The sequence below is a fragment of the Pituophis catenifer genome, unplaced genomic scaffold, assembly GCF_029215685.1.
Source record: "Pituophis catenifer annectens isolate HBS135680 unplaced genomic scaffold, rPitCat1.0.hap2 SCAF_1, whole genome shotgun sequence".
Classification (NCBI taxonomy): Eukaryota; Metazoa; Chordata; class Lepidosauria; order Squamata; family Colubridae; genus Pituophis; species Pituophis catenifer.
In genome coordinates, this window is record NW_027256881.1 from 158,152,368 (window position 1) to 158,176,718 (window position 24,351).

Genomic DNA, 24,351 nt, shown 5'->3' on the forward strand with positions numbered 1-24,351 from the left:
TTATATTTTCTAGTTCCCCCTTTTGAAGCCATCCTAATTAGTAGCCATTACCAGGGATTGGCATCAGTTTTCATATTTCTAAATCATATTGTTTATATGCTGATTTCCTTTTTTCAATATTGAAATCGTCTGCCTTTAATCTCAGTGGAAAACCCTAAATCTTGCGGGATTAAAACTTAATTCCATCTATATTGCATTATTTTTCTTACCTTTAGCCCTGGATAATTCATTCATGATTTCATGCACCTGTATCATCTCTCTTTTTACCCATCATTTGTCTAAGCTAAAAGGTACAAGCGCGAGGATGAGCCGTTCCAGCCGCCTCATCATTTAGGTTGCCCCTTTTTTTGTATCTATGCTGTATCTATCCACTAGATACAGTAAGTTTTATGTTGGTTTAATTGTAATTAATCATAAGCAGGGGTGAAATCCAGCAGGTTCTGACAGGTTTTGGAGAACCAGTAGCGGAAATTTTGAGTAGTTTGGAGAACTGGCAAATACCACCTCTGGCTGGCCCCAGAGTGTGGTGGGAATGAAGATTTTGCAATATCTTTCCCCCAGGAGTGGGGAGGGAATGGGGATTTTGCAGTATCTTTCTCCCGGAGTGGGGTGGGAATGGAGATTTTGTAATATCCTTCCCCTGCCACACCCACCAAGCCACACCCACAGAACTGGTAGTAAAAAAAAATTGGATTTCACCACTGATCATAAGGACTAATTTGAGGACTATTATGTGATGAGTGAAACAATGATGGCCATCCATAAGCATGGCTGGTTAAAAAGGCATTTCTATTTTTTAAAAAAAATCTGAAGGTGTGGATTACTGTAAAGAATGGAGTGGTTTACTGCAGGTCACCATTTTATCAACTCCATGGAATGCTGGTAGTTTCTCTGAAGTTGAAGCCTGAGATGAAACACAACAATTATCTTTTAAGATATTCTATGGTGTGCAGGTAGACTCTGTTGAAATCACATGGTCCATCCCAGGGGCCAGATGTTTTTCACATGAGCAAGGCATAGCAAAAAAAAAGAAGTGAGTCTCTTTGAGTATCAGCCACCAGCCACAGTATGTTGTAAATATTTGATAGCAACTTCTGCTGCTAACGATACCCAGACTTGGCCATTGTTGGAAACTGGAGATATACAGATGGCATCCTCCTCTTCTTCTCCCCCTTCTTGGTGGAAAATGAAAGTATTTCCTTTGCAGAAAGACTAAATTGTGTCAGCCTTGAGGGGTAGGGGTGGAAGGGTCGGGTAGGATGTGAGGTACCTTGTGGATGCTGTCAAAGAAGAGTCCAAGTCCTGAGGGCAGTTTGGCTGCTTTGACATACAATGAAAGAATATCATTAAAACATAACAGAGGCCTCCCTTCCATCAAGCTCTGAGAAAACTACATAATGACTAGAAAAGACTAGCAGTAAAGTTCCCTTTCTCTTTTAAGATCTCTGAAGATTCTTGGCAAATGTGAACAAACTGATGTTCAGGACTTTCTCTATAATTAATCTCAGTTTTATCCAAGAGGAAGAGTAGACTTCTAACCTATGCTGAGAACTTGCTAGACTCATTGAACCCTTTCAGTATAACCAAACTATTGAAATTAAAAAAAAAAAAATTTAATGGCAGTGTGAGGATGAGACACTTACTCTGCCCAGGAGGTGATGATCAGTTTGCTATTTCTATAAAAGGAATGATACTGGCCCAGTATGGATCTGGGCATACTGGATCATACAGTATATCAGCCAATATGGCCCATCAACACGGACAATTTCAAAAAATCCTGTCAGCAATTTCCAAAACAATTCTGAATGGAGAAAGTTTAGGGCTCCTAGATTTTGGTTACACAAATCTGGATCATCATTAGAGAGGTGGGAAACACAAATTCTTACTAAGTGTAAATGGTCACCTGCAGTGGTGGGTTTCAAAATTTTTTACTACTGGTTTACTACTGGCAAGGGAAGGATACTGTAAAATCTCCATTCCCACTCCACTCCGGGGGAAGGGTACTGCAAAATCTCCATTCCCTCCCCAATCCAAGGGAAGGTTATTGCAAAATCCCCATTACTTCCCAATCAGCTGGGACTTGGGAGGCAGAGAATAGATAGGGGCAGGGCCAGTCAGAATTTTTACTACCGGTTCTCTGAACTACTCAAAGTTTCCACTACCAGTTCTCCAGAACTGATCAGAACCTGCTGAAACGCACCTCTGGTTACCTGGCAGTTTGTAGCTCTGATCTAGTAGCCTTAAGAATTCCAGTCTAGGAAGTTTTTCCTAGATTCCTCCACAAAGGACTGGCTGCAATGCAGAGTCATGAATTGTTGAATACCATAGGCTTTTTGTTGGCTTGTCAGCTGATTTCCTAAAAAAGAGGCCACAAATCTTTAAGGGAATAGCCATTGGATTCTACAAAAATGTTCCATATATTCTCCCTGCAACAATTTATTATTTAACATATTTCTATTCCACCACAATTGAAAAGACTCTTGGGAAACTGAAACATTTGAAGTACCTTCAATCCATTCCCTGGAGATGGCAATGCAGACATCTAGGCAGGGATGCAGCCAATAGGATTGTCAGCTCTTTTTCAGGGAGAAATAAATAGGCAGATATCTCACCTGGCCATTATGACCATTTTGTGCATCACTGTGATGCATTGTGTGCCTCACTTGTAGAGTACCAAAACATTTACTCTTTTCATCCTATTGTTTAACATCTACATAAAACCAATGAGGGAAGTCATCCATCAGTTCAATATTATCACTGCACTAATAGCCAGTTGTGCATCACCACTCTGGGCCTTATGGATGATGCTATGGAAAGTTTGCCTGGAGGCTGTAACAGTTCTGTCTAGGACAAAATTGACTGACATTGGGCCCAGGTAAGATGGAGCTACTGTTTGTTCATCAAGATTTTCAATTAGCTGGTGTTCAGCTAGCACTGAGGGATTAGATCAATTACTTTAGGTCCTCTTGGAATCAGACCTACTACTGGATAGAAAGGTAGAGGCTATGGCCAGGTGCCAGTTTGTGTCAATAGTCATACCTGAGGCAAAAAGATCTCACAAAAGACCTCTTTTATTTATTCATTTATTTGATTGATTGATTGATTGATTGATTGATTGATTTGATGCCCATCTTGTCTAGAGGTGACTCTGAATGGCTTACAAACATTACTCTATGGTTAATGTCAGCGTTCCAGAAAAAACACCAACTCCAAGTAAAAACTCTGAAGCAAGCATTTTTCAAAGTTCTATTTAGGTAAATTGGCACATCTGGGAAAACCCGAATCTGAGAGGTCCAGGTTTTCCCTCAGTAAATCAAAACCCCAAAACCATCCCCTCAGTCTTCAGTCGATCACATCCTCCAATCACCATCTGTCCCATCTCGAGGCAGCACTCTGACCACTCCTTCTCCAGATGCAGGATCAGCCTGACCTTGACTGACTGGAAGAATGCTATTATGTCTAAAGACAACCCCTCTACTAAATCCCCCCTCCTACTTTCCCACACATGAGAAGGTGGCAGCATGGAAACTTTCGACTTAATATGGCTTCCAAAGCTGACAGGAGAAACTTCATTACTACATGGCTGGACTACTGCAGTGCATTCTGCATGAAGCAGTCTTAAAAGCAGCCCATTTGTTGGTAGGTGCTCCCTGCAAAGAGCCTATGATGCTATGGGCTTTCCATTGTTTACACTAAATTTCTGGTGCAATCTAACAAGCTCATTTTGATATATGAAACCGTAGATGGTGTGATGCCTATGTATCTGCTGGATGTCATTCTCTAAGCAGTCTGTCCAGTGTGATTCTTCTGGAAGAAGCTCTTAATTGTACCACATTCTCTGTTGCACCACTTTATGGAATAACTTCCGCTTGGAAGTGAGGTTTGCCCCTTCTCTTACAACATTCAGAACTTAGTAAAGATGAAGATTAGTTGGTTTGTTTCTTCATTTAATTATTTATTGCTTTGGTTGCTCCTCCAATGCTATTATTATAATCTGTTTCATTACATTAATTTTAGATCATGGTTACTATCAATTGATTAGTTACTTTGTTTTACAAGCTGTTTCAAAGGCAGTCAGGGACCTCGTGGTGGTGGTCGGTTTATGATGAGCTCAATCATTTGCTTAGAATCAAATATCATCACTATGCTGATGATAGTTAAATGTACATCTCACTATCTGACCATCTAAGTGCTCCTGTGAATATGCTTTCCCAGTACCTGGAGGCTGAATGGGGAAGAAGAAGCTTTGGTGGAAAGAAAATTGCCACCCTCTCACAAGATTGGTTGGCTGTGGGTCCTAGGAGCCCCACCTCTAACCCCTGCATCTAGTGCTTTGCCATCTTTAACTCTGGCTGAGGTTACACTCCCCCAAATCGGAGATGGTGCACAGCTGGGGGTTCTTTTGGACTCACAGCTCCTGCCTGAAGACTGTGCGGCTTCTGTGGCCAATACACATTTCACAAATACTTACCCCTTGTGCCCTTTATGAGGAAAATAGAATAGAATAGAATTCTTTGTTGGCCAAGTGTGATTGGACACACAAGGAATTTGTCTTGGTGCATACACTCTCGGTGTACATAAAAGAAAAGATACATTCATCAAGAATCATAAGGTACAACACTTAATGATAGTCATAGGGAAACAGTCAATATAAATCTTAAGGATACCAGCAACAAGGTTACAGTCATATAAATAAATGAAACACATTCACTTTGAGGATGGGGATTATTTATTTCATGGAAACGTACCCTTTATCACCTGAGGAGGCAAGTCCAATTGGTAACCATATGCAATTTAGGCTGAATTTCTTAGAGAGCATGCATTTATGCAGACTTGCGTCCATGGGAGTTCACTGCACCTTCATTTAGAAAAAAACATCTTTGGCATCATATCTGCCTGGATGTGTTAATTGGGGGGGGGATGTCAATCTTCTTTTTATCAAGAGTAATAAATATTTATAAATAGTAAGTAAATATAATAAATATTTTGGTAGCAAGTATATATAGATATAGATATAAATATGCGCACACACACATATATAGTAAACTCTTCAATATTTCTCTCTTTTTTGCCTGCGTTACAGTTTGATTACTCATGGCTTTGGAACTCCTGCGATTTGTGCTGCCCTCAGCACTTTCCAAACTGTTCTAAGTGAAATGCTGAACTACTTGGAAAAACACACAGCGCACAAAAATGGTGGAGCAGCAGAATCCGGCCAAGGACACAGCAACTCAGAGAAAGTCCCACTGAGGAAAACGTCAGAGGCAGCAGTGAAAGAGGGCAAAACAGAAAAGACAGACTAGCAACATCAGACAGAATCTATTTCCAGAGAACTTTGCTGCTGTTATTTTTTTTAAAAAAAAACATATATCTATCTAACTATATCTATACATGCCTGTATATCTCATCGAAGGTGATCTCGCTCCTGTGGACCAAACTGAAGGGGGGAAAAGAAAAAAGTTGTAAAAAAATCTACCAATCGGAACAACTCTACGGATATCAACCATGTGATGAGACTATCCATTTTTAAGTGTTGCTCTTGAAACTGCTGTGTGTGTGTCTTTATGTATGTGGGTGTGTACGCGCGTGCGTGCACACACATTCATTCAATCAATCATTCCAAACATTACATCAATACACATTTTCTTGGCATTTCCAGACTCGAAAATGCCATTCAGGATCACGAAAATACATGATCATGGGATACACTTGTACTAGTGGGGAAAATTGTATCGCACCACCCATCTGATGGATGAAACACGAAAGAACGCCTCTTTTCACTTCTGACATCATATGAAAGACCCCTGACTGAAAGATGAAAAACCTCAGAGCTCTTAAGAGTACAACCATCACGTTGCCAGGACTGATGATTTGAGCCCTGGGAATTTATAAATAATCCTCATCAGAGCTATGTCAAAGTCCACCAAGATCGAGTCCTTCTCATTCAAGGATCAGCCTCAGGATGACATCACAGATTAGAATGAATGAGCCTGGACTTTAATCTATCACCTTTTTATTTCTGTTTAGTAGAAGTCAAATGATACATTCAATGAATATCTTTCTTATTTGCGTTTCCACTTATTAGCCCATTTTCATCTCAGCAAGAAATGATATACAGTCACGTATTCTGCTGGTTCAAAAGAAGGAAGTGGAGAGGACTATTGTATTATTTTGATATTTCTGGGGAGTTTTGCCTTCTTTTTCATAAGAGCTCTGATTCAACACCATATGTTCTCCAGGTGGTGGTGGTAGAGAACAGGCCCAGGTTAGTCTTCCTTGCTCTAGTTCTCTGAGGCATATCTCCAGGAACGCTTGAAAAAATAACAGTATATGCTGAGTGGTTGAAAGTAGGTAGGGTCTGGGCATCGTTGAATAGACAAGATTTTCCTAGCACAATCTGCATAAAGAGTGCCCATTGCTGCAGATGTTGTCTTATCATAGACAAACTAAGGATGTAAAAATAAACTAAGATGACCATCCTTAGAAGACATACTCATGTATGGGTTCCTGGCTCTCATACTGCCATGGTGATATGAGTGATATGCTTACAGAAGCAGTGAAGAGTTCTTTTTAATCCAGGGGGAAAGTAAAACTTCAAAAAGTAAAATCTGCCCATTCAAGTCACCCATGAAATTTATATGATAATAATATAGAACTTGGTTGCCATTGCCATTTTTCAAGTTTTTTTAAAAAAATATTATATTTATCAGGAAATTAATGCCCAGCTTCCTGTTTGTGGCAGCTTATAACTATCTAATTTAGTCTAGTCTAAATGCCTGGGGTTTCCTACCTAAGTACTAACCTAACCTTCTCCCATTAACTTTTTGAGATCAGCCAAGTTTGGTTAGATTTACTTGTCAGGACTGAGTCACAAATTAGCAGTATAGGTAATCCTCATTTAGCAGACACAATTGGGATCAGCAACTCAATAATTAAGCAAAGCAGTCACTATGTGAAACTGCTATTGTGCTTAAGATCTTACTTCAGTTTTCCTTTGCTTTATAGATCTGTGAAGGTCACAAATGCAAGGACTGGTTGTAAAGTTACTTTTTCATCACTGTCATAACTATGGTTGCTGAACAAGGCAGCAATTAAACAAGGACTACCTGCATTGAAATTTCATCTAGTATCCTGGCATAGTTCATTCAAAGCCTTTGATCTGCCTAAGCATATTACTGCCCTATTATATAAAGCAATTATGGGGCCAATATGCTGCCATATAGTGAGCATATCATTTCAATAGGAGACATTTGTCCTCCCCCTCCCCAAAAAAGCAAACACACAATCAAAATTAAAAAGATACAAAGGTAGTTCCATCAAAGTCAATGATGCTATAGTAGAATCTACACACTAAGCAATAATTTACTAAAATATGACTAAACATATGATTGTTTAAATATTATAGTCATGTCCGGTAGGCCATATGAATATATTATTTGTACCTTTGGATTCAAAAGTGAGTTTAATAAGCTTATCTTTATTAGGTAGAATTTCATGTCTCTGGTATGGGTAAGAGGCACAAGTCTCCAGTCTGATCTGTCACTTGTTAGTTTCTGACAGCAACCAACAAACAATGATAATAAGATCTGTCAATGACTGCTTTTACTGAGATATGTTATTCTACATTCAAGAATGGGAAGATGTTTTCAGTCAGGATGGTTAGGTCTCCTGAGAGTGTATATTCAACATTCAGAGGTCTACTTGTTAAATGATTGCCTATTATTTTAGATGGTAACAATCAAGGCCCTTTCTCTAATTGTGAAATCCTGGTAAAAACTTTATTGCAACTTTTCAGTCCTTTCCTTGTTCAATCCATATTTAAATAGCTCAGTTGATCTTTAATGACCAATTTGGCTCTTTTTGTTGTTGTTGATTAGTAAGTAAGCTCAGTATCCAAAGATCTCTTTTCTCTGTTTGACATGCAACCATACTTAGGATGTCCCTCACATATTACATGTTTATAAAATGCATATCTAAAAACTAAATAGTGTGGAAACCACTTGTCTGAGACTAGGAGGTAAGCTGCAGCTGAATATAATATAGCCTGAGGTTTCATATCAAAGAAAAAAATATTCGTTGCTGTCTGATGTGTAGTATGACTGTTTCACCTATAACTTGATGATCTATCAAACACAAAGGGATCTAGTGAATGATCTCGCTCAAACCTCTGTGTAAATATGGCATCCTGTTCATACCTTGCTTTCAAGATTTCCTCACAAGCATGATTGTTTTGAAGAAGCACTAATCTGATGGCACCCTGTTTTTTGTTTTTTTTTTACTTGTATTCTTCTCTACTCTTGGTGATTTTAATAAAAGAAAAGGGGAAAAACCCTCTTTGCTCTGGACACTAATCCACCAGAAAGGGATGAGGATTCTTCTCCATCAATTGATCTTCAAAGAGATCATGCCCCAACAGTTGACTTATAAAAGGGCAAGAGAAACTGGCAGCAAGAGATTTCAGGCCAATAGCAATGCTCTGAGAAGTGATTTCCAAATCAATTTTCTCCTGACTGGATTGCAGATCAGGAGGCTCAGAAGAACAGGTGGTCTTCCCACATCAGATAAAGCTCCGATTTCAGTTCCAGTTTAAAATGATTGTAATTTAAACCCACGGCTTTCCTTTTGTATGATGGACTCTGTATAGCAATCATTGTACTTGTATTTAAATGTGAGTGAGCACATGGACACAAGCAAGACTTTGTGATTTCCTCTCCCATTTTGATGGGATCCTTTATAATTTGGCAATGAAATGCATAGTTCTTTTTCTGTTTCTTATATGACTTGTCTATTAGACATGACCCTAAGAAAATATGCCCACATTTAAGTGAACATTTCACAGCAATAAAATTAATGCTGATTTATGTACTTGGAAATAATTTCTAAGCAGCAATAACATGGGAATGGCAGAGGTGCTGCCTTTACCACTATCTTTCTGGATAAGAGAAATGCAGGTAGAATTGTGTTGTCTATCAATCAATCTTCCTGCCAGGTTACATTGCTACGTTTTATATAATGGCTGTGTTCACACAACATATGAAACCAGGGTTTGTGAAATCATCTTAGCAGAATTTGCCAAATGCTGTAAATTAGTGTTTTACTAATTTACTAATTCCCTGGGGGGGGGCATTTTGGTTGGTTTAGCAAGTTATGAGAATCCAAGCAACATAAGGACACGCAGTTCATATTTATTAAGCTGGTATGTGATTTATTTCAATATAACTTAGCAAAACATGTGAATTCAATTATTGTGACTTAGTGAGCAAACACTGCTTCAAAGTAATCAGTGGGATGTGTTAATCTAGCTAGAAAGACTTGCACAACGGTATCAAGTAGAATAATGAGAAGTTCTCATCTTATTCTTTTGTATTCGAGAGTTCCACTAGTGAGTGTTACTTCCAAGTAACTATAAAGGTAAAGGTAAAGGTTCCCCTCGCACATATGTGCTAGTCGATCCTGACTCTAGGGGGCGGTGCTCATCTCCGTTTAAAGCCGAAGAGCCAGCGCTGTCCAAAGACGTCTCTGTGGTTATGTGGCCAGCATGACTAAACGCCAAAGGCGCATGGAACACTGTTACCTTCCCACCAAAGGTGGTCCCTATTTTTCTACTTGCATTTTTTACGTGCTTTCAAACTGCTAGGTTGGCAGAAGCTGGGACAAATAATGGGAGCTCACCCCATTATGCGGCACTAGGGATTCGAACCGCTGAACTGCCAACCTTTCGATTGACAAGCTCAGCATCTTAGCCACTAAGCCACCGTGTCTAAGTCTAAGTAACTGTACTTAGTAACTGTACTTAGGCATAAAGGCAAAAGGTCTCTTGACTACTCCCAGCCCTGAAGTCCCTGTTACAGATACCAAAAATAGTAGTCCTGGGAAGACTTGAAAGCTTTCTAAGACATAATATTCCACCTATTGGGTCTGATAACTTTCATGATCAGGAAACCAAGAAGACAAAATAATGAAATTACTTGGGAAGGGGGGGAATATGTGTATTTACAGTACAATTTGAAGCTATACCTGCAGGCACAACAATAAATTTAACCTCATCACTTAATGGTTGTGTTAACACAACCTACCACATATTGATGCTCAAATTTCATCTTCTTTTCTTTTCAGTAGTTCAGTCCATCTCTATAAATTACCACTCAGGAAGGTTAACATCCACCCAAAAACAAAAGGTCCATTTGATTCCAGAGTATAACTGGGTCAAAAAGGTCTTTGTGCCCTATGTAGATACATAGCATCGCAAACTAGTTATGGAAATGATTTGTGGAGGGAGAGAAAAGTACTTTAGAGATATTTCAGATAGAAGCAAGGAGGGGTGCAGAATCATTTCATGTTCCCTTTTATCCCCTATGCCACTGTCTTTAAGCAAAATACCATGTCATGGATATAATTTGGCCCGTTTGCTATTAGTACTGGTGGAACTTTAGCAAAAACGTTATTCTCTTAGTACAAAATTGGCTGCAGGAAAATAGCAGAGGAAAGGACAGTTTTTTTTTCCTACTTAGTGCTTTCTAGCTATATTGGAATAAAAATCCGTAAAATTTTCAGTTTTGAGTTTGGTTTTCAGACCAACTAGGTTGGTCTGATTATATCTCAGCAATATGCAAAAGGACAAAGGTTTTTCACTTTGCTAGGTGACATCACATACACTATTCCCTCTAGTGATTCATGCAGTAAGAATGATTCAGGGATCTTTGCAGCAAACTGAGATTTGGGAAGGGTTCTGAAGAACAGGTAGTCTTACCTTTTATGAAGACAGTTGTCTATAAATCAAAACTGGATGCAGATAAGTTTAGTCTGAAAGGAATGAATGAATGAATGAATGAATGAATGAATGAATGAATGAATGAATGCCAAAATGAAACATTCCAGTACTGCTGGTGTAGTGGCTAAACATAACTGATAGTAATTAAATCCTGCTCTTCTTTCTATAAGAAATGAAGATTTCAATGAAGATTTCCTAAATTTTCGAATGGTCCTTTAGGATGCTCAATGGGCCAAGTTCCTTCATGGGTGCAGCTGACAAAGGGACATTCCCTTGTGCTTCCAGTCTACCATGGACCACAGAGTCACATTTTTTTGTGTAATTCCCATACAATTTAGCTGCCCTAAAGATTTAGTAGCCCTTATGAGAAATCTTTTCTGGATATAGTGATCAACTCCTGCACTTGTAAATGCTGACAGTGCAAAATGAAATAAAGAATAACATTTAACATGTATATATGCTTGGGGGTAGAGCATATCCCACTCTTGTCTGGAACCAGCCAGCATTCCAAGTGCACCCATTGACAAGAATGAGACAGATTTCTAGTTTTTATGATTGCCTTGTTGGCTGGCTGCCTTTCTTTATTCTGAGATGAACTTATGAATGGAATTACTCATACTGATAGCTGAATAGTGAGTGATATATCCCCAAACAGAATAACAGTGTTGGAAGGGACCTTGGAGGTCTTCTCATCCAATCCCCTGCTTAAGCAGGAGACCCTATACCATTCCAGACAGATGGCTGTCTAATCTCTTCTTAAAAACCTCCAGTGCCCCACAACTTCTGAAGGCAAGCCATTCCACTAGTTATTGTTCTCACCATCAGGAAATTTCTCCTTAGTTTTAGGTTGCTTCTCTCCTTGGATAGTTTCCATCCATTGCTTCTTGTTCTGCCTTCAGGTGCTTTGGAAAATAAGTTGACTCCCTTTTCTTTGTGGCAGCCCCTCAAATATTGGAAGACTGCTATCATGTCACCATAGTCCTTCTTTTCTTTAAACTAGACATACCCAATTCCTGCAACTGTTCCTCATATATTGTAGCCTCCAGTCCCCTAAACATCTTTGTTGCTATTCTCTGCACTTCTGCTAGAATCCCAACATCTTTTTTTATATCGTAGTGACCAAAACTGGATGCAATATTCCAAGTGTGGTCTTAACAAGGCATTATAAATTGGTACTATCACTTCCCATGTTCTTGATGCTAACTCTCTGTTGATGTAGCCTAGGGCAGCATTGACTTTTTTTTGGTGGCTGCAGCACACTGTTGGCTCATATTTAAGTGTGATCTGTCCCCGTACCCACACACACACCAACACAGCCAGTCGAGGGTTAAGGAAACACTTTGGAACGCACCCAGGTCTTATCTCCCACTTGGCAGCGATAGACACACCGTCTGCCAAGTGACTTTATTTTCAAAGTAAAACAGAAAGATAAATACTCAAGAGTCCAAATGTCCGACACTTTAAATCTTTCTCTCAGCAGTTCCGGACGAGGCTTTAGTGACTATCCAAGGTTTGCTTTGTTCGTCACAAGGATCCTTGACCACTACCCTCTATTATATAGTCTCTGGGGTGTGGTCCAGTGACTCAGTTCTAATCCCTAGCACGCCTCCTAAGCTGCTGCAAATGTTTATCATGCCTTCGGAGGCGTGCGTCCAGGAATGATGTTTCTTCATCACTCTGATTCGAATCAGCTGTCTCTTCTCCCTCGGCTGGCACTTGAGACAATGCCAGAGGGGAGGGGCCTGGAGAGGGAGGCCTGGCTGACTCCTCTTCCTCATGCTCGGAGCTTTCTTCCTCCGATGGGACAGGCTCAGAGGGCGGGGCCACAACAAAGTGGTTGTCCATTAGGACTTTAGATTTCATTTCACAGTTATTCACGCTGCTATTATTGCTATTGTAACTCAGCTTGTCTTTATAACAGGGATGCAATGTTATTTTATAATATGCCTCATAACATTGAAAGGGCTCCTCCTTCAACATTTCAAACGAACAGTTCTACTCTGGATAGGCGACAAGGGAGAAAAGCTGGAGGAACGAACATACTCCATTGAAATTTCAGAAAAGGAGTGATGTTCTCTTTCCAATCTTTGGTGGATTAGAAAACTTTCATAACTTTATTAACTTCCAGTGAATCCTCATCTCAGCAAGATCAAAATCAATTAATCCTAAAACTCCAATTGATGTTATTGATAGTAGATGATAAATTTACAGCATGTCTGGAAAGTGGCATATCTAGGATCCATGAAACCCAAAATCATGAAATCCCAAGCCTTTAAATTTGATAAAGATCTGGAAGCCTTGAAGAGCATTATTGCTATTTCTCTTGAAATTATAATTAAAACCTTAAAGGGGAAAAAAAAGAATCAATTCCCTGATAAACTCATTACAAATTTACAAACTGCATTACATACAGTGCAGGGGCAACTCACCAGAAATAATTTAAAAATAATTAACCAACCTTTAGACGCCAAGCAGCAGAAGCTGTTGTTAAATTACATAGAAGGATGCCTTCAGGAAATCTTCTCACTGCTGGCTGATTTTAAACTTGAAATAATGGATGCTTACAGATTAAGGGCAATAGGCAATCCCTCACAGAGACCTGCCCCTATAATTGTTAAATTTCTAACATCTAGTACTAGAGGTCAACTCTTAAAACTTTCAAGACAACCCACCAAACTGAAATACCATGGATGAAAAATTGTGATTTACCCAGATCTTTTTTTACAGTGTTCCAATTAAGTCCAAGACTTATATTTGGTGCTTATGTTTGCAAGAACTAAGAGAAATTTCTGCATCCATCAATCTTCTGTCTCTCTTGAGGATGAGATCCAAGTGGTCCAAACAAGTTCATAGGCTGCTGTGGAAGTTTTATATGCTCTGGATGATGAATAATAGTTTTGTTTCCCTTTCATCTCCTTCTTCTTTTACTCTGTGAAAGAATATGGTCTTTACTATGGTCACTCATGACCACTTGGCCAAAAGTGGCACTTGCAAACCATGTGCTAAGCTACATGCACCTTTTAGAGATTTCAGAGTGGTCTTTGATTTAATTTCCCAGCCCAAGCTCCTTCTTTTTATGTATAGATTATATGATAATTCAACTATACAATTCAACTTCAGCTCCAAGGGACATTATACTAAGCAGATTCCTGTCAATAGTGGAGTCTGGAAGGTATACATTCTGCCACCATCACTGTTTAATTATTATATCAATCCTTTAGTTGCTAGAATAATTGATCTCTCTCATCATCCCCAGAATTTGCACAGAAACAGTTCTCTTATATGCAGAGTTGCTCAGAGTTCATCAGGCCTAAAAAGAACATTGTATACCCTGGCTGTATATTATAATGCACTAGTAATTAATTATAATAAAGCCAGTGTGTTTGCCCTTTAATTTTATTCTATCATGCAAGTCAAGTGGTTTTAAGCATCTCAGTGTCATATACCATATCACAACCAAACATTGGATTCGATGCATAGAGAACATGCAGTTCCAAAAGCCTGAAGATCTGCCACAGCCAGGCAAACACTTTGTATCACATGTACTTGCACCGCTGTACTTGCACCACTGTACTTGCGGTACACATTCAGTTCCACTTCATGCACAATTAGAACATGGCCAATTAGCTCTATAAACCTCTTTTGACCCCTTGCAAAAGATCCAGGCTAAGTTTCTTAGGAACATTTTGGAAATTCCATGTTACACTTGTACATCTCAAGGCTGGCATTAGTAAGATGAATGTAATGCCTAGATGCTTATCTTTACATGCTGGGCCAAGTAATTTTTGTCCCAGCATATACAGTATAACTTCCTAGGTCTTTACTGATAAGTGTATTTTATCTTGGGCTAAGACAGTTCACAAGCAACAAAATTATTAGCTTTTTTTAATCTAGTATGTGTGTTAGGGCATGAGCATGTAACAGAGATAATCAAGCAAGGTCTTAAGAACATCCAAATTTAATCAAATATGATATTCCTCCCTAATTTTTAAAAGTAGCTTCTACAATGTTTCCAGACCTGGGAGATATCTAAGTCAAATTATTATCCCTAAACTCAGGAAGGCTCTAATCGTAGCATGGTTCAATGCATCCCCATGAGTGACTTTAGTGGGGAGAGATAAGGGCATTCTATTCAAAATATAAATTATAGCTCCCCCAGTACCTGGATGAAATGACGTATCTGGATTCATTCCAGTCGGGCTTCAGGCCTGGGTACAGCACGGAAACAGCATTGGTTGCTGTATCAATCAAACAACATTGGTTGATGATCTCTGGAGGGCTCGGGGCAGGGGTTGCTCCTCTGTCCTGGTCCTATTAGACCTCTCAGCGGCTTTTGATACCATCGACCATGGTATCATGCTGCATCGGTTGAAAGAGTTAGGGGTGGGGGGCACTGTATTACGGTGGTTCTCCTCCTTTCTCTCTGACCGGTTGCAGTCTGTGTTGGCAGGGGGGCAGAGGTCAACCCCAAGGCCCCTCATATGTGGGGTGCCACAAGAGTCGGTCCTCTCGCCCCTTTTGTTCAACATTTATGTAAAGCCGCTGGGCGAGATCATCCATGGTTTTGGGGTGAAGTACCACCAGTACGCTGATGACACCCAGCTGTACATATCCACCCCGAACCACCCCAATGATGCCCTTGAAGTGATGTCCCGGTGTCTGGAGGCCGTGCAGATCTGGATGGGGAGGAACAGGCTCAGGCTCAACCCATCCAAGACCAAGTGGCTGTGGTTTCCGATGTCCCGATATAGTCAGTTGACACCATCGCTGACTATTGGGGGCGAATTTCTGGCCCCCACGGAGAGGGTGCGCAACTTGGGTGTCCTCCTGGATTCACGGCTGTCTTTAGAAGAGCACTTGACAGCCGTGACCGGGAGGATTTTTCATCAAGTTCACCTGATTCGCCAGTTGTGTCCCTTTCTGGATTGGGACTCCCTACACACAGTCACTCATGCCCTCGTCACTTCCCACCTGGACTACTGTAACACTCTCTACATGGGGCTCCCCTTGAGGAGCACCCGGAGGCTCCAACTGGCGCAGAGTGCGGCCGCGCGGGTGGTTATGGGAGCAACATGGCGCTCCCGTGTGACACCTCTCCTGCGCGAGCTGCACTGTCTCCTGGTGGTCTTCCGGGTGCGCTTCAAGGTTTTGGTTACCACCTTTAGAGTGCTCCATGGCTTAGGACCTGGTTATTTACAGGACCGCCTAGTACCACAAGCAGTCTCCCACCGGCCGGTACGCTCTCATAGAGAGGGGCTCCTCCGGGTGCCGTCAGCTAAACAATGTTGACTGGCGGCCCCAGGGGGAGGGCCTTCTCTGTGGGGGCACCCACTATCTGGAATGAGCTCCCCCCAGAGATACGGAGGATCCCGGATCTGCGCACTTTCCGCCGTGCTCTTAAGACTCTCCTATTCCAGCAAGCCGGCCTGGCCTAATTTTCTCCCCTGTTTTAAAATTTTTTAAAATCAAAATTTTAATCTGTTTTAAATTATTGGGATTTTTAATTGTCTTGGGCTAAATTATTTAATCTGGTTTTAATTATGTTTTTTAACTTTTGTATCTATGTATTTTATTTTGTGCCTGTTCACCTCCCTGAGTCCTTCGGGAGTAGGGCGGTATATAAATCTAATAAAACAATCAAACATAAAACAAAACAAACACCAGGGGTGGGTTGCACCCGGTTTGGATCGGTTCGCAAGAACCAGTAGTAAAACAGGCAGGAGGCTCTGCCCACTGACTTGGACGTCATCATAGATGACCTGCGCGCGCAGGCACAATGCGAACTGGTAGTAAAGGTAAGTAGAACTCACCCCTGAACTACACCCATAGGGAGAATAGTTTTTATTTATTTATGTATTTAATTTGATTTATATGCCGCCCTTCTCCAGGGACTCAGGGTGGCGTACAGTGCGTTAAGCAATAGCCTTCATATTTTTGTATATTTTATATACAAAATTTATATTTATTTATATATATTTTTACAAGTCAGCTTATTGCCCCCACAAACTGGGTCCTCAATTTACCTACCTTAGAAAGGATGGAAGGCTGAGTCAACCTTGAGCCCGGCGAGATTCGATCTTACTTTAATTGCAGACAGCTGGTGTTAAATTACAGTGCCTTGTCTGCAGAGCTATCCAGGCTCTAATAGTGATATTGGAATTAATAGAGATTGGGGAGTAACCCAAATATGCATATGGCAAGGATTGAGTGTGGCAGAGCTGGGCCTGGCTGCTTTAGTGGCAAAGGATATGAGCGACTTACTGGAGCAACGTCCAACTTTCCTTGCCACCTTCCTCATTGACTTTGTTTGTGAAAAACTGGCAGAGAAGGTTGCAATTGGCAATTCTGTGACAGTGGGACACTGCAACTGTCATAAGTGCAAGTCGGTTGCCAAGCACTCATACTGCAGTCACATGACTCTGGGAGTGCTGGGAAGGCAGGAACTTCAAGGACCAGTCATAAATACCACTTATTCATTGCCAATGTAACTTTTAACAATTGCTGAACAAGTAGTCATTAAACATGGACTACCTATATCAGGGGTGTCAAACTGGCAGCCCGCATGCCAGATGCGTCACACGCAGGCCGCGTCCACCCCAATTCTGTAAATGGGAAAAATGTCATGAAATGTCACATTACAACAACGTGACACCATGAGTTTGACACCCATGACCGATATTATCATATGCGCATTAAAATGTTTCAGCCTTAAGATTTAGCTTTTTTATTATTATTTTGGTAAATCAAGTTATGGACTCTACAAAAGGCCCTATCATAATCTCAGTTCATGTTCCAGTGACTCTTAATACTAAAATTTAATAAATCAGTCAATTCCACATGGTACCAGAATATTTCCCTTCTAAGAGATTGTCGATTTGTGGAATATATTAAGAAGGAAATGTATTCTTTTTCTGAAAAATAAACCAGGCACAACCAACTTGTTAACTCTCTGGAATGCATTTAAGGGATCCCTGATGGAGGCACCAAGGGATCCATTATCACTTGTGCCTTAGCAAAGGAGAGACTCTGAGACTATAATCTTATACAGATGGAAAAAATGGTTAAAGATTCTGTTACATGCTAGAAACCCATCGACGAGCCATATCAAGCATTTATAATAGTAAAGTTTAAATTGGGTGTTCCAAAGTACTGAGCACTATATGTTGAATTAAATATTTCTAAAAGTATAAATGCAATTTCAGTAGCTATAACCCAATGGTAAAAAAATCCATCCTTTGGGGCAAATGTAATGTTATCAAAATGAACATTACATCAATCTAAAAAGAGGTTCTTATGTTACTTCCTATTCGATATCTTACACAGATAAGTAAGCTAATGAGAAAAATTTTATGACAAGCTAAATTCACTCAAATACCTTTGGCCAAATCCAGGTTATTTTATGATGATGGCAGCTTTAATCTTCCAGATTTTCAACTGTATTATAGGGATATTATTGTAATGTCTTTTTCCCCTTTGGAGTTAAACTTGTATTATTTTCTTCTTTGGGAATCATATGAAAAGCAAACATGTAACATTTTTCAAATTTTGGCAATTTTATCATCCAGGTATATTAAACAGGGATGATCATTTTTAGTTTTGAAACCTGACAGGCACTTTTCGTTTATTAATAAGTAGAGGTCACTTTTTGATCCAGAATCACAAAAGAAATTGACATTGTAGAACAAATAGTTGGAAGATGGATTTTATTTTTATTTTTATTTTTTTGTATGTTTGGACTAAACATCGATCAACATTTTACATTGATTTCTACTGGTTGTTTTAAAGGCTTCTGAGAGATTGCATGTTGAGTACCAATTAACTGCAATATTCATTTAGTAATGCATACAATTGAAACATATGCTAATTTAATTAATACGGTTCATCTACTCTAGCAGCCTCCAAATTTTTACCATTGGTAATTTATCGAACCCCTCAATTAATGTTTAAAAAGGAGTGGGCATTACATTTTTTTAAATGTTGGGACTGTAAGCAAGTTGCAGAAGTTTTTAAAACTTGTATGATTCAGTCTTGTTTGATTTTAAATAGCTACATACTGTACACCAGTACAATTTTTAAAATAAATATTATAGTAAAGAATCTCAAAGTGAGGTTGAACTATATTCACAAAACATGGAATTTACTGGGAAAAGAACTTACTTCCCTGATTTTGAGGAATGGATCTAGGATATGAGTTCATTACCTATTTGTGAAAAGTTTCTATGTTCTGAAAAGGAGCTGAAAAAAGGTGAAATATCTTTCTATATCTTTCTAGATTTAATCATAACTTTCAGGACTGAATTGACTTTATATTGCGATCTGTAGTTATTACATGGATCCTATATTGGTGTTTTTTTTATTTTAGCTTATTTTAATCATTAGATACATTCAGATTTCTTTTCTTTTTGTGAAATGACTTTTTCTTTTGTGTGTGTGTGTGTGTGTGTGTGTGTTTATTTTTTTTTAAAAAAGGTAGGAATAAGAGACAGGGGACATCAAGGTCATTTCTAAGAGGATGTCTGCTTTGATAAATGTAGCCTTACATCTTTCATAGGGAAAAATCACATGCCTGGTATCATAAAGATCTCAGATTTCTATTCTAAAATATCATGGGAAGATGCTAACAGTTTGCAGCAGGGGGCAAGGGGAAATGCCTTCCTGGATCCTGATAAATTACTATCAAGTTTCTTCCACACACATACATGCAAATCAGTGGTGGGATTCAAAATATTTTACTACGGTTCTGTGGGTGTGGCTTGGTGGGCATGGCATGGCTTGGTGGGTGTGGCTTGGTAGGCATGGCAGGGGAAGGATACTGTAAAATCTCCATTCCCACCCCACTCCAGGGGAAGATTACTGCAAAATCCCCATTTTCTCCCAATCAGCTGGGACTAGGCAGGCAGAGAATAGACGGGGACAGGGCCAGTCAGAGGTGGTATTTACCGGTTCTCTGAACTACTCAAAATTTCCGCTACCGGTTCTCCAGAACTGGCCAGAACCTGCTGAATATCACCTCTGATGCAAATCATATATACATATATACACATATGTGTGTACAGTTAATATTTTGGGTTTCTTCCCGTGTAATTGTGAACATATCCCTTTTAGGGGATACCCGTGAAAACTTACATAGACAAATATATACATATACATATACATGTATCCATCCTCTTCAAGTCATATTACATTATCTACTTTTGCAGATAATGTACTTATCTAATTTCTCCTTCTATGATTTCATGTAATTTTTTTTTCTATTTCCTTAACCAAAACTGTGATAATATCTTTCCTTAACAACCTCCTTGCACTCAAAATATTATTTAGGAGATTTTCAGTGCCCCCTAGTGGTTAATGTATATTCATGAAATGAAAATACATTCCCATACAGAAGACAAGCATTGTACTACTGAGTCTATGAAAGCTATGAGAAGGCTACTTTTTTTAACCAAACAGCAGCAAGTGAGAAGCAGTTATTACATTATGCTACAAACAGGGTTGGATTCTTCAGGCGAGGCTGGAGATATTATGGAGATATTCCATATTATAACGTTTCATTGTGTAGATTAAAGCCTCCTTTCCCAGATGCATTGGATTAAATGGATTAAATGGGGCACTTCAGTTTACAATATAAAAAGAAGGCACTCTTTGAGTTGTCAAAAAAGGGTTTGTTTTTATTGCAGCTGAGGGACCAAACAAAGACAATCTAAGTACATTGCTTACTATTCAGTGACATATTGTACTATATTTCATTAACACTATACTATACAGTTTTCTGGCTGGTTTATTTAAAAATATTAAATGGAGTGGGGGATGATTCAGGAATACAACTGTGAATGTGTTTGATTGTGCATTTAATTTTAAATCATTCTAAACTTCAAAACAAAAACAAAAAACCACACAACCAGGGAAGATACTGTACATAACAGGATACAAATAGACAGATGGTTTGGAGTATTATTTGAAGGAGAATAAAATGACAAAACAAACAAGCAAAACTATGTCTTCTGTAAAATGGCATAACCTAAACAGTAAAGTTTAATGTTTTGTTCCAAACCATCAAGAGTCAAGCCATGGCACTAAGTACTCATTATCTGCATCCTAAAATCAATAATTGAGTTTGAAATTTATTTTATTTATTTATTTATTTAATTTGATTTATATGCCGCCCTTCTCTGGAGACTCAGGGCTGCTTACAATGTGTTAAGCAATAGCCTTCATACTTTTGTATATTTATACAAAGTCAGCTTATTGCCCCCACAATCTGGGCCCTCATTTAACCTACCTTAGAAAGGATGGAAGGCTGAGTCAACCTTGAGCCTGGTGAGATTTGAACTTACAGTAATTGCAGGCATCTGATGTTAATAACAGTGCTTTAGTCTGCTGAGCCACCAGTTGTATGAAATGTTTGTGGCTCCAGTTCCCATGCTCAAAAGATACAATCCCCTCTTCCCTAAGCAGATTAAAGGCATCCCCAAAATTTGACCACTTTGACACCAAATTTCAACCATGCAATTTTTGAGAACTTTGGGACAGTTGAGGAACAGCCTAAGTGGGGGAAAGAGCAAATTTCTTTCCACAAATTTCTCATGTCTGGCTTCCATTCCCACTATTAAACATCTGAATGCTGGTTACTTCTCTCCCCCCACCCCACCTCCAGTTGCCACCTTTGGCCTTCCAACTGTTTGAGGGTGGGGAGATGGCATGTTTCCCATCTCTGAATTAGTCTATAATGTGTAACCTCAGCAATGAAGTTTACTTTCAGCTGATTATGCACAGCATGAAGATAGCAGTAGGAGAAAATAATAGTTCTACCCTATGGATTGGATATTAATTGTGTGTGGTATGTTGTGTTCGTGTGTGTGTGTATGTGTGCAGGACATTCCTCCTGAAATCCACTGTTATTGAAATTTGGTTGTCTGTAGTTTATTTAGTTTAGTTTATTTATACTTATATGCCGCCCTTCTCCCGAAGGACTTGGGGCGGCTCACAAAGATAAAACAATAAAACAGTAAAATTACGACTAAAATACTCCATTAAAATCCCCCAAAAATTAGTTAAAACTCCCATCAGATCAGCAAGGTTGTTGGAAAAGCCATGTCTTCAGGTCAGCGCAGAAAGAGCGGAGGTCGGGGGCCATCCAGAGCCCAGTGGGTAAACCATTCCAGAGGGTCGGTGCGCCCACAGAGAACGCCCTCATCCTGGGTGCCATCAGCCGACATTGTCTGGCCGATGGGACCCAGAGGAGGGCAATCCTATGTGAGCGCACTGGGAGGTTGGAGGCAGGCAGAAGGTGATCCTGCAAGTACCCCTGGTAGTCTGCAAGTCTGTAGATGGAGAGAGTCCTTTCTACCATATAGCACAAATGTGATCACGTGTCCAGAGCTAGTTTGGTATAATGTTGAAGGTGCTGACCTAGAAACAGGAGATTGTGAGTTCTAGTCCCACTTTAGGTATGAAAACTGGATGAGTGACTTCGGGCCAGACTCTCTCTTTCTCTCTCTCCCTCCCCCCCTCTCTCCCTCCCCTCCCTCCCTCCCTCTCTCCCCAATCCACCTCATGGTGGTTGTGGGGAAAATAGGAGAAGGAATATTAAGTAGGTTTGCTGCCTTGAGTTAGTAGGTATGTTTGCTGCAATGAGTCATATACGCATTGCTGCCGTTCGCTGCAGCCCATTTACCGCCGCAGCCCATTCGCCACAGCCCATTCACCACCGTTGCCCATTTGCTGCCACTCATTTGCCACCACCACAGCAGCCCATTCTAGAACAGCTGATTGGTGCCGCACCAACCCCCTCCCCCCTGCTGCAATATTCGGAGTATAAGATGCACAGACATTTCCACCCACTTTTTGGGGGTAAGGAAGTGTGGCTTATACTCCGAAAAATACGGTAATTGGTCTGTAGTTGCCTGGTGCTGCCCCTTTTTGCTGGATCTTCCATTATCTGATATGTTTCACTAGATGTTAACCAATTTTCAGTTACATCTCCCTGCAGTATATTAAACTGCTTGACAATGAGTGTATGTAGACCAGTCAGATGTTTCAGCCAAAAACTATGCAGTTCATCTTCTGTGCCGTTTTCACCACCATTTCTGCTGTTATTACAAGTTCAGCTTCTTCTCTTTTTTTGTACTTTTTTCATCTCCTTTATCTAAGCTGCATTTTTGTTGTATTTCTTTGGGTTGTCCCATAGCTGTGCCCAGAATTACCTTGTTCCTTTGATTTTGCAGCCAAGGTACTCAACTATAACTGCAGCCATGGTTTGTTTCTGACAAAGTGCTTATTTTTTGATATTACAGCATTGGCCTCTTTTAAAAGTTGTCTAGCTTTGTCTTCGTGACACATTTCAATGCAGGCAACCTTATTCGGTTGTTTTGTGCTATTTTAGATGCTCAGTCATTGTTTGTTTCCATTTCTTTTGCTTATTTGGGTAGCTGGTGTTGTTCCTTCTGAGGAAAAGGTAGAGGAGAGGGTGCCTGGTTTAGAAATGAAAATGGTTCAACAACTATGCTGGCTTCCTCAATTCCCAACTCCCCGGTTTGCTTCCGAGTTACTTCAGTTTCTTAGCTCTGAATAGCTTGCTGCAGTTTTTCCATTTATATTTCTCTGAACACTTTTATTTTGTATTATAAATTGATGCTGATGTGCTGGTCGTTGTCCTGTTATTTTTTCTTTTGGGTGTTGTTTTTTAGAACACATATATACAAATCCAGAATTGATAGCAACTGCAAAAAAAGCCAAAGAAACAGTGAGGCACATACTTAGCTGCTGCAAGAAAATCATATAGTCCGACTACAAACAATAGCATGGCAAAATAACAGATAGGGTGCATTTTAATGGATGCAAGAAATACCACTTGCCTGCAAGCAAGAACTGGCAAGATCACAAAATAGAGAAAGTAATAGAATATGAAGAATCTAAAGTGCTCTGGGACTTTAGTATTCAAACAGACAAGCACCCGCCACATAACACCTCAGACTTAATTATTGATCAGAAAGACCAAGCAATATATCTGGATAGTGGACACTGCAGTACTTGGACACAGCAGAAGAAAAATGAAGTATTGGGGGGGGGAAGAAAACAAAGATAGATGTGCTTTGGGTGCAATGCCAAAATATCACCACTGTGAAACGTCACTTGAATAACATCGACAGTGATAAAATCATGAATTGATTGCAAAAGCAACTGTATTTGAAACAGTTTACATCATGTGACAATACCCTTACTATTATTAACAATACCTGCCTATCCTATATCCATAGGAAGATCTCAATGCCAGGTCTAGTCTAAGTATCTGGCTGACTGGGCACAATAATAACCATAATAATTAGGTGTGTTACTAGGGGTATACACACTAGCCCAAATTTGTTTCATTGCAGAGAATAGGACATTGCAGTTCTCAATATGGAAGCAAAGAAGAAACTTAATTTGCTTCCAAGGATGCTTGGCATAGCTTTCCAGTCTTGACTAGCATTTCCAACAGCTCATAGAGGCTTTGTGTCTTTGTACAGGAATTTCTTTGGCCATTACCAGTGCCAATCAAGATTGCTTTGAGAAGATAGCAAAAACTGATAAACTGAATCGGC

General features: G+C 39.8%; 1 protein-coding gene across 1 annotated transcript in view; it reads left to right on the forward strand.

Moving 5' to 3' along the window:
* Positions 1 to 5,303, forward strand: part of TFAP2D (transcription factor AP-2 delta) — a 44,659-nt gene extending 39,356 nt beyond the window's left edge. Inside the window, exon 8 of the mRNA XM_070956599.1 lies at positions 5,084 to 5,303. Within this exon, the coding sequence (XP_070812700.1) occupies positions 5,084 to 5,303 (220 nt within the window). The remainder of the gene's footprint in view (positions 1 to 5,083) is intronic.
* The last annotated feature ends 19,048 nt before the right edge of the window (positions 5,304 to 24,351 follow it).